We start from the raw sequence: 13,477 nt of genomic DNA on the forward strand, positions 1-13,477 counted from the left end.
CAAAAACAGAAAATTAAGTGAAAAAGTGCGCGAACAAAGTGACAAAGCTATTTAAACCATAGACTTTTCTCTGAAAACTTTGCCAGGATCCATTGAAAAATACTCTGTAAGCCAATGGGAGATATTATTATCAGGAGAATGTGAAAAGTTTTCAAGAGTTACCAATAAACAAAAAAATCCAAATTTTTTTTTAATTTCGAAGTTTTGTATCATTGAAGTCATATAACAAATAATAAGAAGATAAACCGCTGACCAGACTAATTTTGATTGCAGTAAAAAGTAAGAGGGTCGTGTCATTACTGAAGGTGACTTCTAATTCACGAGATTAGTTTATGATCGGTTAATGTTCAAAAAATTTCTCGAAAAACCATTTTTAAAGTCTTTAACAGCCATTAGCTGTCCACTCAAAGCCCTCGATAAGTTCCTTTAATGCTCATCATGAAAGATATTGCAATTTTAGAGTTTACGACAAAGGATTCCAAAAATTTAGTAAGATCTCAAAAAAACAAAATTTCATTTAAAAATCAGAGTCGCAGCCAAAAAAATACGAGCGATTCTTTGAAAAGGAATTTTTTCATGGGGCTTCATTGGACTGTGAATCAGATTTGTCATAAACGGAACCTCGAGATGAAAAGTGATTAGTGTCTATGTGATATAAGGAAAAAATCTGTTTTTTTTTTAAAAAGGAGGTCTCAAATAAAATTCGACGATTTTTTTGATAGTGAACTTCCCTATGAGACCAGAACTAGTTTTTTATCGCCTTTCGTCTATTAGAAACTCAATTTTGATTCTTTTTGTTGCGTGAAATGTAATTTTGAATCAAAATTTTTTATAAAAATTGTTTTAATTTGAAGAATTACTCTAAATTACACGTAAATTACACTAAAATTGGTCAAAATATCACAAGTTCACACAAAACTTCAATCCTCGGTAACTCCTCGAAAAAGAGGAAACACAAAAAAATCTTATGATTTCGATTTCTATGCTGGACGAGCTTTGTAATGATACCACTCACAATTCTCTACAATGAATATATCGATCGGCCAAAATTGACTGAACAAAAAAAGAACAAAAAATGATAATGCCTACAATCAGACGAAAAAAAAGTTTCAACAGGTGCACCATTTTTTTCTCAATAATTTTGTACAAAAGATATAGTTTATTCGAAGCTCATGACAAAATTTAATCCTTTCCGATTGTCAATTCTTTTACAATAAAAGCAACCACACATAAAACTCATTTGAGTATAAAAGCTTCTTGTTCGAACAAAGGTTAAACAAAGGTTATCAAAGGTAAAACAAAAAAAAAATAGAAAAGTGTACAAAGTTGACCCCGGTTTTCCCTACCTCCACATTTTCTACTAAATTAAGCACAGTCATAAAATTTTCTCAACAAAAGGTAAAATGTTGTAGCTTTCATATCTTTCAGTACCAAAAATGAAAATAGTCATTTTAAAAAGAGAATTAACATTTTAGTATTCGGGACAAATAATGGAAGTTTTTTATCTAATAGAATTGGCCGTGAAAAAAAATAACACTTTATGGATACTTTTTCTTACAGCGCTGGAGTATATATTCCCGGAAATAGCAAAGGTAATCGAATATTGAATCCCTTCACTTTAAAGCACGTTAATATTATTCTTTATATTTAACTCACTTTTTAAAAAGCGGGGGAGATTTTATTTTGAGAAATTATCTAAAACCAATGACAGTTGTAGAACAAAATGGATGTTCCAATGAAAAACACTTACCAAAATGTATTATGAAAACTATCATAAAGATTTTATATTTCAACAGGATATTTTAGAGTCAACAAATTATTCATGGCTGTCTAATAAAAAGAATTTTTTTCTGGATGGCCTTGATGTTTGAGACAGCTATGAAAGATCTGAGAGAGTTTTAAATAATATCCCAACAAAACTGTGTAATTCTTCATTTTTTCAGATCGTTTGCGCAGAAAAGACACATTTTGTAAAAACTTATAATTTATTGTTGTTCATCCTCATTTCCGTTCAATAGAGTCATAACATTTTGGAAACAAGTTTTTTAGGTACGCGCTCTTTTTTAGCGTACTTCAATCAAAATGCTTATTTCTGGAATTAGCATCTATCAGTTAGGTCAGATATGTTCTCAGAAATAGTTATGTGATTTGACGATTTAATAAACAGAAATCATATGATCATAGGTAAACACAAATTTTAAAACCCGCAATTTATCTTTCTGGTGAAAAAACTTAGATTTTTTCATCTTTCTGTTTTTTCATGTTTTTCAAATAGTAAACGTAACTTGAGGAAAGCAAAATAATCAACTTGAAAATCAATTTGAAAATAATAAATTTGAACTTATTATTTTTAAAAAATATGAAAATAGTCAAGCAAAATAGTGTCTATGTGATATAAGGAAAAAATCTGTTTTTTAAAAGGAGGTCTGAAATAGAATTGGACGATTTTTTTGATAGTGAACTTCCCTATGAGACCAGAACTAGTTTTTTTATCGCCTTTCGTCTATTAGAAACTCAGTTTTAATTCTTTTTGTTGCGTGAAATGTAATTTTGAATCAAAATTTTTTATAAAAATCGTTTTAATTTGAAGAATTACTCTAAATTACACGTAAATTCCACTAAAATTGGACAAAATATCACAAGTTCACACAAAACTTCAATCCTCGGTAACTCCTCGAAAAAGAGGAAACACAAAAAAATCTTATGATTTCGATTTCTATGCTGGACGAGCTTTGTAATGATACCACTCACAATTCTCTACGATGAATATATCGATCGGCCGAAATTGACTGAACAAAAAAAGAACAAAAAATGATAATGCCTACAATCAGACGAAAAAAAAAGTTTCAACAGGTGCACCATTTTTTTCTCAATAATTTTGTACAAAAGATATAGTTTATTCGAAGCTCATGACAAAATTTAATCCTTTCCGATTGTCAATTCTTTTACAATGAAAGCAACCACACATAAAACTCATTTGAGTATAAAAGCTTCTTGTTCGAACAAAGGTTAAACAAAGGTTATCAAAGGTAAAACAAAAAAAATAGAAAAGTGTACAAAGTTGACTCCGGTTTTCCCTACCTCCAAATTTTCTACTAACTTAAGCACAGTCATAAAATTTTCTCATCAAAAGGGAAAATGTTGTAGCTTTCATATCTTTCAGTACCAAAAATGAAAATAGTCATTTTAAAAAGAGAATTAACATTTTAGTATTCGGGACAAATAATGGAAGTTTTTTATCTAATAGAATTGGCCGTGAAAAAAATCACATTTTATGGATACTTTTTCTTACAGCCCTGGAGTATATATTCCTGGAAATAGCAAAGGTAATCGAATATTGAATCCCTTCACTTTAAAGCACGTTAATATTATTCTTTATATTTAACTCACTTTTTAAAAAGCGGGGGAGATTTTATTTTGAGAAATTATCTAAAACCAATGACAGTTGTAGAAAAGTATGGATGTTCCAATGAAAAAAACTTACCAGAATGTATTATGAAAACTATCATAAAGATTTTTTATTTGAACAGGATATTTTAGAGTCAACAAATTAATCATGGCTGCTAATAAAAAGAATTTTTTCTGGATGCCCTTGATGTTTGAGACAGCTATGAAAGATCTCAGAGAATTTTAAATAATCTCCGAACAAAACTGTATAATTCTTCATTTTTTCAGATCGTTTGCGCAGAAAAGACACATTTTGTAAAAACTTATAAACTTATTGTTGTTCATCCTCATTTCCGTTCAATAGAGTCATAACATATTGGAAACAAGTTTTTTAGGTACGCGCTCTTTTTTAGCGTACTTCAATCAAAATGCTTATTTCTGGAATTAGCATCTATCAGTTAGGTCAGATATGTTCTCAGAAATAGTTTTGTGATTTGACGATTTAATAAACAGAAATCATATGATCATAGGTAAAAACAAATTTTAAAACCCGCAATTTATCTTTTTGGTGAAAAAACTTAGATTTTTTCATCTTTCTGTTTTTTCATGTTTTTCAAATAGTAAACGTAACTTGAGGAAAGCAAGATAATCAACTTGAAAATCAATTTGAAAATAATAAATTTTAACTTATTATTTTTAAAAAATATGAAAATAGTCAAGCAAAATAACTTTGGGGTCGATCACCACAAAATAATAGTTAATTCATAAATAATTCTTTCTAATCATAATATTCTATGTATAGTTTTATGGTCTCGTAGTTACCACAGAAAGATCATATATGACTCTTCAATAATTATGCCACAATCTAAAAAATGAGCAAGTCTTTATTCTTTAGTAGGGTTACAGTTATTGCTTTTTGAACACTCAATCCGAAAAATATCGTTGAGAAAAAATGGGACAAACTATTTGTCATTGTAATTATGGTGGGAGATGTGTGTTGTACTGGTCTGAGTAATAGTTTTTTCCATTCAAATACAAACCGTTTAACATTTTTTGTTCACATAAAAAGGTTTTTTTTTGTATTCAGCATACACAGACCGCATATAGTCTTTAGATATCATTCACAGACCAAATTCGGTTCCTAGTTTATTTCTTAAGACCATATATTTAAATCATTGAAAGAGCATAAAAAGAGATTTTGGGTCTTAAATGAAACAAGACTGCTCATTGTATGATCAAAAAATGCTCAACTCGGTTTTTGTTCAATACATAAAAATATAATTGAAAAGCAGCTGTCTGACATCTTTTTCTCTCTTCGTTTTGGTTTTGGCAAAATCTGATATTTCTTTTTTTCTTAAATCAGTGCAGTATTGTACTATTTAGACCGCGAAAAGAATCATGGAAGCCGTGTTGTTGTGTGTTCCAACGACACGCATGGATGAGGCTATCAAAAATTATTCACCAAATGAGCCGTGGAAATTGGAGCATTCGACCCAAATTGGGCTATCTAGTTTCAAAATTCTACTTCTATTTGTTTTTTTTTGTTTTAAAACTAACCCCAATGCTCTTTATATCGGATAGACGGCGAAACAGAGATCCAGGAGCTGACGATGTTGACGATGTTGGTCCTGAAGACTTCTTGGGTTCAGCGAATCGCACACTTGGTAGCGAGTCGAAGTTGCAGTCGTCTTGATTGACTGATTTTTCATTCGGCTGGGAGGTCATTTCATCAAGTGCGGTATCTGTGTTGCCATCTCCACCACCGCAACCTCCGTCCGCGATGTTGCCAATCAAGCCGGCTTTCTCACCTGCTGAAAGTTGATTGAGTTAATTGAGGTAATGGAAAATTGTGTCGTAAATTCAAGAACTGCATATCGCCACATTCAACACAGTTATTTTTCGTACAGATCATTTCAAACCCAAATTCAGCTTACATTAAGCTAATGAGCTGAATAAAAAACAAGCAAATATTAGATCCACTTAAAGACTTTTGGATTTTTTTTCGGATCTTTTCCGTTTGTGCCCCCCCCCCCAGTACGTTATACGCCCCCCAGTTACAGAACACGTGCCATTAAATAGTAAATCATCATGTAAAAATTTGGCACGTGCGTCTGGGGGGGGGTGCAAATAATATGCGCCCACTAAGCTGGGGGGGGGGGCATAAACAGAAAAGATCCTTTTTTTTTCATATAATTGGAGATTTCAACTAAACGAAGGCACCTGATCATGATTAATTTTACCTTCTTTTCTGTTTTTGTCTTTTTTGATTGATTTCGATTTCTTGCTCTTTTTCGGCAGTTTGGAATGACTTTCGCGTGGCTCCTGTGGTTGGGATTTAATCACACTTGCAGGCGACTGGGCTGGGTCCCCGTTGAGCGAGGCGGCTGACTTTCGTTGTTGTTCAGTTTTTTGTTTATCAACTTCTTGTTGTTTCAAGAGTTGTTGACGCTGCCTCTGAAATTGAACAGAAATTTTTTTATTCCAGGGTTGAACATTCAATATAGGTATCCAAAGATAAGGAATCATACAGATGATAACCAGTATAGGATTCCTGAACGGAAACCATGGATTTGTATACGATCCTAGTAATTATACATGTCCTGCTCAAATTACCAGGAAATAAGATTCTTTTAAGATCATCAAAAATTCGTCAACCTTTTTTTCACTAAAATTACTACTTTTAAAAGCCCTGCGCGTGAAATGAAAGTTTCGCCCGTTTTAAGAAAATTTTCCAGCCTGAATTTCTTGCTATATCAAAAATAGCGGAACGAGCAAAATAACTTTGCTCGCCTGTGCGCAATTTACTGTTTCATTTTCACTCAAACGAAATTATTGATTAAAAAATACTTTCTATCAATACTCATAACATACTACGACATAACAGACTTCCAATTCTTTGAATTGTAAAAATTACAAAGAGACCCATCTGGTCTCCGGAGACCTAAAAAACAGAAAACTACAACGCATCATTGAGTCGTAAGAAGGACAGCGCATAAATGAAAAGCCGTTTCAGAAGCTGACGGCCACTATTTATAATTGCATCATTTGAAAGTTGTTATTCATTTCAGAAAATCGAAAACACGAGTTAATAGTAAAAAAACAAGGAGGCTTGGTAAGGTGCGCTCGCACATAAAGTTTCGTCCCTGCTCATCCACAATTTTGACTTAAATATCTTCCAAATGAGGAAGAGATTGAAAACATTTTTTGCATTACTTAATTTTTTTCGAAAATAAGTGGTGTACGAATAAAAAATCGCTGTAAAATCTGACCATCAAACGAACTTAACAATGCGGCTTTAAAGGGCCAGTGAAATATGCCATTAACGAGACAAGGCAAACAAGGCAAAAACTTGACTCTTAGCATTGTTACTACACCGTATAAGTAGTTGAATAGAAATGTCGTTCTTAAGACTATGCAGGAAGAGCACAAAAACTTTCATTCAATAACAAAAACTTTAATTTTTTGAAAATAATGTCAAAGTCATAAAAACGAATGCTATGAACTGCAGCGAATAATTGATTTCCCATTTTCATTGTCAGCCACCAATAAAAAGTTCCTTAAAGGAGATTAAGGGATAGGGTTAAGAAATAAGGGATTAACAATTAGTGTCCTCAGTTTAACACTAGTTGATAAGATAACAAAACGTACAGCAAAAAATCGGTAAACTCAAAAAATCACTTAAGTTTTTTTTTGAAATTATATAGTGTCAAAGTCAGGAACATGACTACCAAAGAACCCAAATCAATAATTAGTTGCATTTGTGCCCCATCAGCAACCAATGAAATTGTCATTAATGATACTAATGATGAGATTTCGGAAATAACAAAAAAAGTGCGCAAAAAATTAAAATTTAACTACGATTATATAATGAACAAATTGTGTCGAAGTCAGAAAAAGCATTAGCGGCCTGTTAATGCACTCACGCGATTGCAAACATGTGCAATTGGAACACATAATCATCACATAATCATCATAATTATCACTCAAAAGAAGCAGGAACAAAAACAGAAGTTTAATTGCTCGCGCGTGAACAAAAATTTGCTTTCTAAAGCCAAAAATATCTTCAAATATCCATTTCTGACTTCACTTTTAGGTGCTTAGAAAAAATCAGGTTTCAAACCTGCTTGCGAAAATCATATTTCAAATCATGTTTCAAGAAAATCATGTTTCAAGAAAATCATGTTTCAAAGATTTTACCTTCATGGAAATTTCTGTACCTGGAATATAAAATTTCAAATTTCACGCTTTCGGCACCTGCATGATAAAATTCTAACTATTTGATATATTAGGACTTGCATGTTGGAATTCCATATTATGGGACTTTGCTGTAAATGAATGATAAAATTCCAAATTATGGGATTTTTCTGTAACTATATGATTAGAGTCCAAATTTTTGACCTTCCTAAATATGATAATTCCAAAATTGATAGATACCGCAGTACCTGTATGATTAGTTGACTCTGTTGTTCGAGAAGGAGAATCTCCTCCTCCAGACTGAGTCCGTTGTCATTGGAGTCCCCCTCCCCACCTGCTCCTGTGCCCATCAGGGGGGCACTAAGATTCTCGCTGTAGATAGAGGGAATCGAGGGGGGACAGAGCACAGAGAAAATTATACCTGTCAAAAATATAAAAAAATAAGAAGTTACTACATTGATAATTTACATGTTAGATTAAACTAACTGAACCTTAATTTTTCTAATATTATGTTTAGTTATTCAAAGGAAAGATGTAGTATGTTTGATTTATAATATTACAACATATAACTTTAACCTTGGGGTTATTCGAATTTACATGTTTGAGATTTTAAAAAAAAATCGCCTTGACCTTAATTAAATCCTTCTGCAACGATTCCATTTGCTTAGTAAATAACTGATTTCTCTTGCTCCGGCTTATGTTTTGTGCTCTAATTGACGATGTTGGAACGTTCTGTTCTACTCACAGACTCCCATGAGATGATTTAAATTCTCTTTTTTCAAAGTTTTTGAACCAATCTTTCAATCTTTTCTTAAGATCAATAAACCTGATCTTAGAAACTTTTAAAGCAAATACCCACATCATTAGTGTTGCATTTTGTTGCGCAAATTGCTAATTTAAAATTTTGCTAGATTCAAGGAGTCAAAAATCAAAGATTTATGGAATAACGTCAAAATTATACCAGTATGTTTTCCAACCACCCCACCCCTCTCCTCCCCCCTCCCAATAGAATTCGATTCGTTCTAACAATATATATATATATATATATATATATATATATATATATATATATATATAATAAATTACTATAGGGAGGTTATTGAGTGCGAATTTCAAGTATTATGCACCGAATAGACTGGATGGAAGAGGGCTGAAAACTACAATTACAACACTTTTTACCTCTAAATGAGCATCGCATGCCCTTTTTCCATTTATGTTCTATACAAATCTGCGCATCACTAGTGGCTATGAAGTCTTTATTGTCGGTGAATCCAGCAACGTCGATCAAGTCGATCCCTCCAAACTTTGGGTTCTTGTATGTCAAGAGGTAGCTGCTCAGATCCATGTTCGTTGATTGGTACTCTTCTAGACAGAGTAATGCCAGTTGTGTGTATTCGTCAACGAGAGGAGAGACCTGTAAATTTAAAGTTATCATCAAGCAGCTATCTTAATAATTATTCTATCCCGTGACTAGATGCTTATCATACAAGATCTTGTGATATTCTTGTAAGACCATTGTTATGTTGAAAGAACTTGCCAGACCATGGTTGGCTTGCAAGATCTTGTACGACCATTCATTGTTATCTTGCAAGAACTTGCAGACCATGGTTTGCTTGCAAGATCTTGCACGACCATTGTTATCTTGTAAGATCCTGAAAAACGTGTTATCGTGCAGGTTAATGCGAGATTTTGGAAGTAGATATTGCAATACGATGTATCGTCGTGGAAGATTCTGTCAGAAGTTTTCAAGACACAAGATAACCAATAGACATCGACTGGAAATAGTAATTTCAGTGTTAAAATGCTAAATTTTTCTCGGAGCACGTTGTTGATGTTGAGATTCTTTTCTGCGTTGTAATGCCCTTGTCTGATTTGTTCATGTAATTTAGAGAACATTTAGAGAAAATCTTGATTTTGAGCTGTGACTATTGTAAAATTTAAACCTAATCATAAAACGTGACAGATAAAAATACAGAATCAAAATAAAAGTTGCTATGATTCAGCGCTGAAAGAAATATGAGCTCGGTCCGGCCAATTGGACCTTAATTGTAAATTGTGCAATGTACCTTTCACAATGATAATAAAAGCTCAGGATTGGAGAATTTTTATGTTTTTTGTTTCTTCCAAAATGCAAAATTTCTCAAAATTCCCGCAACTTGGTGTCAGAGCAATTCAGTACTGAACCATTCAAAAATGCATTCTGTTTTCTGTCTTAATCTTATTCTGGTCATGTCACTTTTTGCTATTTACAGTTCCTTTTACAGTATGCTTCATGCAAGCGGTCTTTTCTACTGTATTTGTCATGGCCCAGAGCTGAGTGTTATGGAATTACTATGTTTCAGTGGTGAAACCCTCTGAGACCAAGGTACGGGTTGGCACTTGATAGTGGCGCATAAAATTGAAAATTTTCCCTAAAATTGAGTCAAGATATTTTAGAAACAAGATCAACCTCTTCTTTCAGATCCATTTCCCCAATCGACAAACAGTTGTACATTTGGTGCCACAGTCTGGCACACATGAGAGAGAGGATAAGAGGGTCCTTTGCCTTGCTCCAGAAGAACTGGCACAGCTGGGGTTGCAGACTGAACAAAGACCAGAAACAGAGTTCTCGGAAAGGGTCTTCGAAGCCCTTCTGCAGGATTGTCGGCTTTGATTGGGATGGGTCATTTAGAGTTGGGCTGTCGCCTCCTTGTTTGTTATCTGAAATTCAATTTTTTCAGTTCATTTAACCATCAGCTGTTCATGTTGCAGAGAAATATCATCAAGTATATAACTAACCACAGCCCCCCCCCCCGTTATTTCAACCGATAATTGATATTTTTGGTACCCTGTAATGTTATATATCACTTTTAATGGGCAGTTACGGGGCTAGGGATATTAGCCTACATGGTTATTAGAAAACACGCCAATTGGAACTTAAAGGGACCAAGTAAAAATGAAAATCAGAATTGAGTAATTCAAATAGTATTGTTTTTGTCGGCTATTTTTCTCGTTTTCCGGACCTATCTTGGACGATTTGTCGGCTATCTGTCGCGTTTTCTGGTGGATGATTTGTTGGCTATTTTTCGCGTTTTCCGGACCTATTTTGGACGATTGTTCGGCTAATTTTTGCGTTTTCCGGACTTCTTTGGACTATTTGTCGGCTATTTTTCATATTTTCCGGACGTGCAAAGACTTGAATCGAGACTTGTCAAGACTTGAATCGAGACTTGACGTTCAGTCAGGGCAGAAGCTTTGACTTTATTATTTTTGGTTGTGATAGCTTGTCCACTTGTGATAGAGTCATATCAAGTCCCAGGGGCCGCTGAAGAATCACCAAATTATCTAGCGGTTTAAACCAATTTGTCCGAAATTTTTCATATTTGCAACAATTTCATAACAGTAAACTTGTTACTGGTGGTACTTATCAACAAAACAAAATTAAAAACCAGCAAAATTTATCAGGAGCATCAAACGGAGTGGCCGATGCAGGCTTATAACATATTTTAAACAAACAATGAGTGAAAATCCAAATTCACTGGAGGGTATGATAACATTTAATGAACACCATTCATTAAATTAGATTAAAGATTTCTTAATTTCCCTGGCGTTCTTGAATTTTTAAGAAAAATAGTTAGATGAAAGAACTTTTTTTAAATCTCAAAAACCAGAACCGCGTTCGGGCAGTCACTAAAATTAAATTTCTTAAAGAACAGTTATTTAACTAGGTATATATGAAGTAGTTCTGGGTCTAGTAAGCAAAAGATTTTAATATTTAATTTAAAATTTTCCTTTACATACGTGTTAACAAGTAGTCGAACTGTGTTGGAAAAATGAAGTCTGAATAAATTTTTTATTGATGCGTCGTGGTCGATAGCACGGGTCGAAAGGATTTAAATAGTTGAATTTTAAACTAAACTTGGAACCGAAAAAATTACAAAATTTAGCTCGTATTCATATTACTTATTCATACAAAAATATACAGAGAAAATTTACATTAGCTAAAAATTTTTTACTTGATTGACATGTGAATGAATCTCAGTTCCGAATCCCGGACGCGATTTATTATTTTCATCAACATTTCACGAGAATCAAATTTGGCCTATATACAATCGAGTTCATTAGTTGGAGGTCAGTGGAAGTCAAAATCAGGTTCCTATGGGTAGAAGAATTTTCTTCTGACATCTGATTGATAGATCAATAAGTTAATGATAGCGGCAAAACAAAATTAGAATCATTCTTAGTTTTGTGACCATAACTTATCGACATAGCAGCAAAGTTCGTCAGGAAAGTTCTTCCTTCGTTCTTTGAAACCCTAATAAAGAAAACTTCTAAGTTTCTCGATTCTTCTTTAAAACCATCAAATCTTCCTTCCTTTTTAAAGCAAGTTTGTGGGTATAGATTCTCCAAATCTGTCAGGTTCGTTTTATTTCTTGTTGTTCGCGAAGGCTCTGATTGTTCCGTTTTTTTGGTGCCTTAGGACAGACGTGGCTGCAGAAGCATCGTCTTGATGTGGAGGTCGCTTATCTGTGTTCTGAACTTGTGGTTCTAGATGAGATATGGTCTCCTCCACTGATGGTTAGGTTTTCACATTGTCCTCGTCTGTTTTCGCAATTTAGTTGTCACTCACTAAGATTGTCCGGGTTGAGTATTTGGGCTATATGGAAGATGTGTTCAAGCCCCTTATTGTGATTATTGTAGCAGGAACTGTTTTTGCTTTTTCATTGGCCTTGAACAGATTGTGTTCGCACAAGTAGAAATCATCCATCTATTGCTGGTAGTATCACTCTGCGTCCGATTAGTAGGTCGGCCGGAGTTTTGCCCCTTGCCTTTGAAGTGTTTTGATATGTCATCAATGCCTTTTGCAGGAACCTTGAGATTTATTGTCTGAACTGCTCACTCAGCTAGTCCATTAGCTCTGGATAATAGACGGGTGATTCCATTTTCTTAATTCCCAGTGATTCAAACCACTGTTTGAGGTCATCGCTTACAAAAACAAGACCATTATCAGACACTAAAACTTTTGGTATACCGAATCTTGCGAAGATTTGATTATGGTATGTCTTAAATGTTTCTAATGTTCTGTTTCCCGAGGTGAAAACTTCTATCCAGCCTGAACCCGCTTCAACAATAACTAAGACATTGCCTTGGTTCTTAACATAACCCCAGTCCACGTGAAGCCGTTCCGAAACGTCGGCTTCTGGCCACGTAGAGACTGTTTTCCCAGGACAGTCCTGTTCATTTGACAATTCTAACATTTACTAACAACATGTTGAATGTCTTGGGTAATACCAGTTCCCAATGCTATCATTCTGACTTTTGGCACAGTTGCATTCTTCCCAGGATGTGTCTCATGCGCTTTTGCCGAAACCAAAAGTCGTAATTCGGTTTGAAAGAAAAGAAAGCACCTCTGAGGATGATTCCATTGTGTATGGTCAGTGCATCTTTCTGTCATTTGAATCCTTTCCCCGCTTCTGAACATTGTTTCCTATTGCTGCTTTTGATTCGTTTCATTGTTTCCTGGAAGAGTCTGTCTGTTCCAAGTTTGTGGGTATAGATTCTCCAAATCTGTCAGGTTCGTTTTATTTCTTGTTGTTCGCGAAGGCTCTGATTGTTCCGTTTTTTTGGTGCCTTAGGACAGACGTGGCTGCAGAAGCATCGTCTTGATGTGGAGGTCGCTTATCTGTGTTCTGAACTTGTGGTTCTAGATGAGATATGGTCTCCTCCACTGATGGTTAGGTTTTCACATTGTCCTCGTCTGTTTTCGCAATTTAGTTGTCACTCACTAAGATTGTCCGGGTTGAGTATTTGGGCTATATGGAAGATGTGTTCAAGCCCCTTATTGTGATTATGGTAGCAGGAACTGTTTTTGCTATTTCACTGGCCTTGATCAGATTGTGTTCGCACAAGTAGAAAT

General features: G+C 34.2%; 1 protein-coding gene across 1 annotated transcript in view; it reads right to left on the reverse strand.

Annotated features, from left to right (window-relative positions):
• LOC142355034 (uncharacterized) overlaps positions 1-13,477 on the reverse strand; it is a gene marked incomplete at its 3' end in the record, with an annotated part of 42,396 nt that overhangs the window by 13,903 nt on the left and 15,016 nt on the right. The window contains exons 4-8 of the mRNA XM_075407331.1: positions 10,031-10,281; positions 8,761-8,995; positions 7,830-8,002; positions 5,628-5,841; positions 4,945-5,198 (exon numbers count right to left, since the gene is read on the reverse strand). Of these exons, the coding sequence (XP_075263446.1) occupies positions 4,945-5,198; positions 5,628-5,841; positions 7,830-8,002; positions 8,761-8,995; positions 10,031-10,281 (1,127 nt within the window). The remainder of the gene's footprint in view (positions 1-4,944; positions 5,199-5,627; positions 5,842-7,829; positions 8,003-8,760; positions 8,996-10,030; positions 10,282-13,477) is intronic.

Source organism: Convolutriloba macropyga, unplaced genomic scaffold (genome assembly GCF_964194025.1).
Source record: "Convolutriloba macropyga unplaced genomic scaffold, txConMacr16.3 SCAFFOLD_1043, whole genome shotgun sequence".
Taxonomy (NCBI): domain Eukaryota; kingdom Metazoa; phylum Xenacoelomorpha; order Acoela; family Convolutidae; genus Convolutriloba; species Convolutriloba macropyga.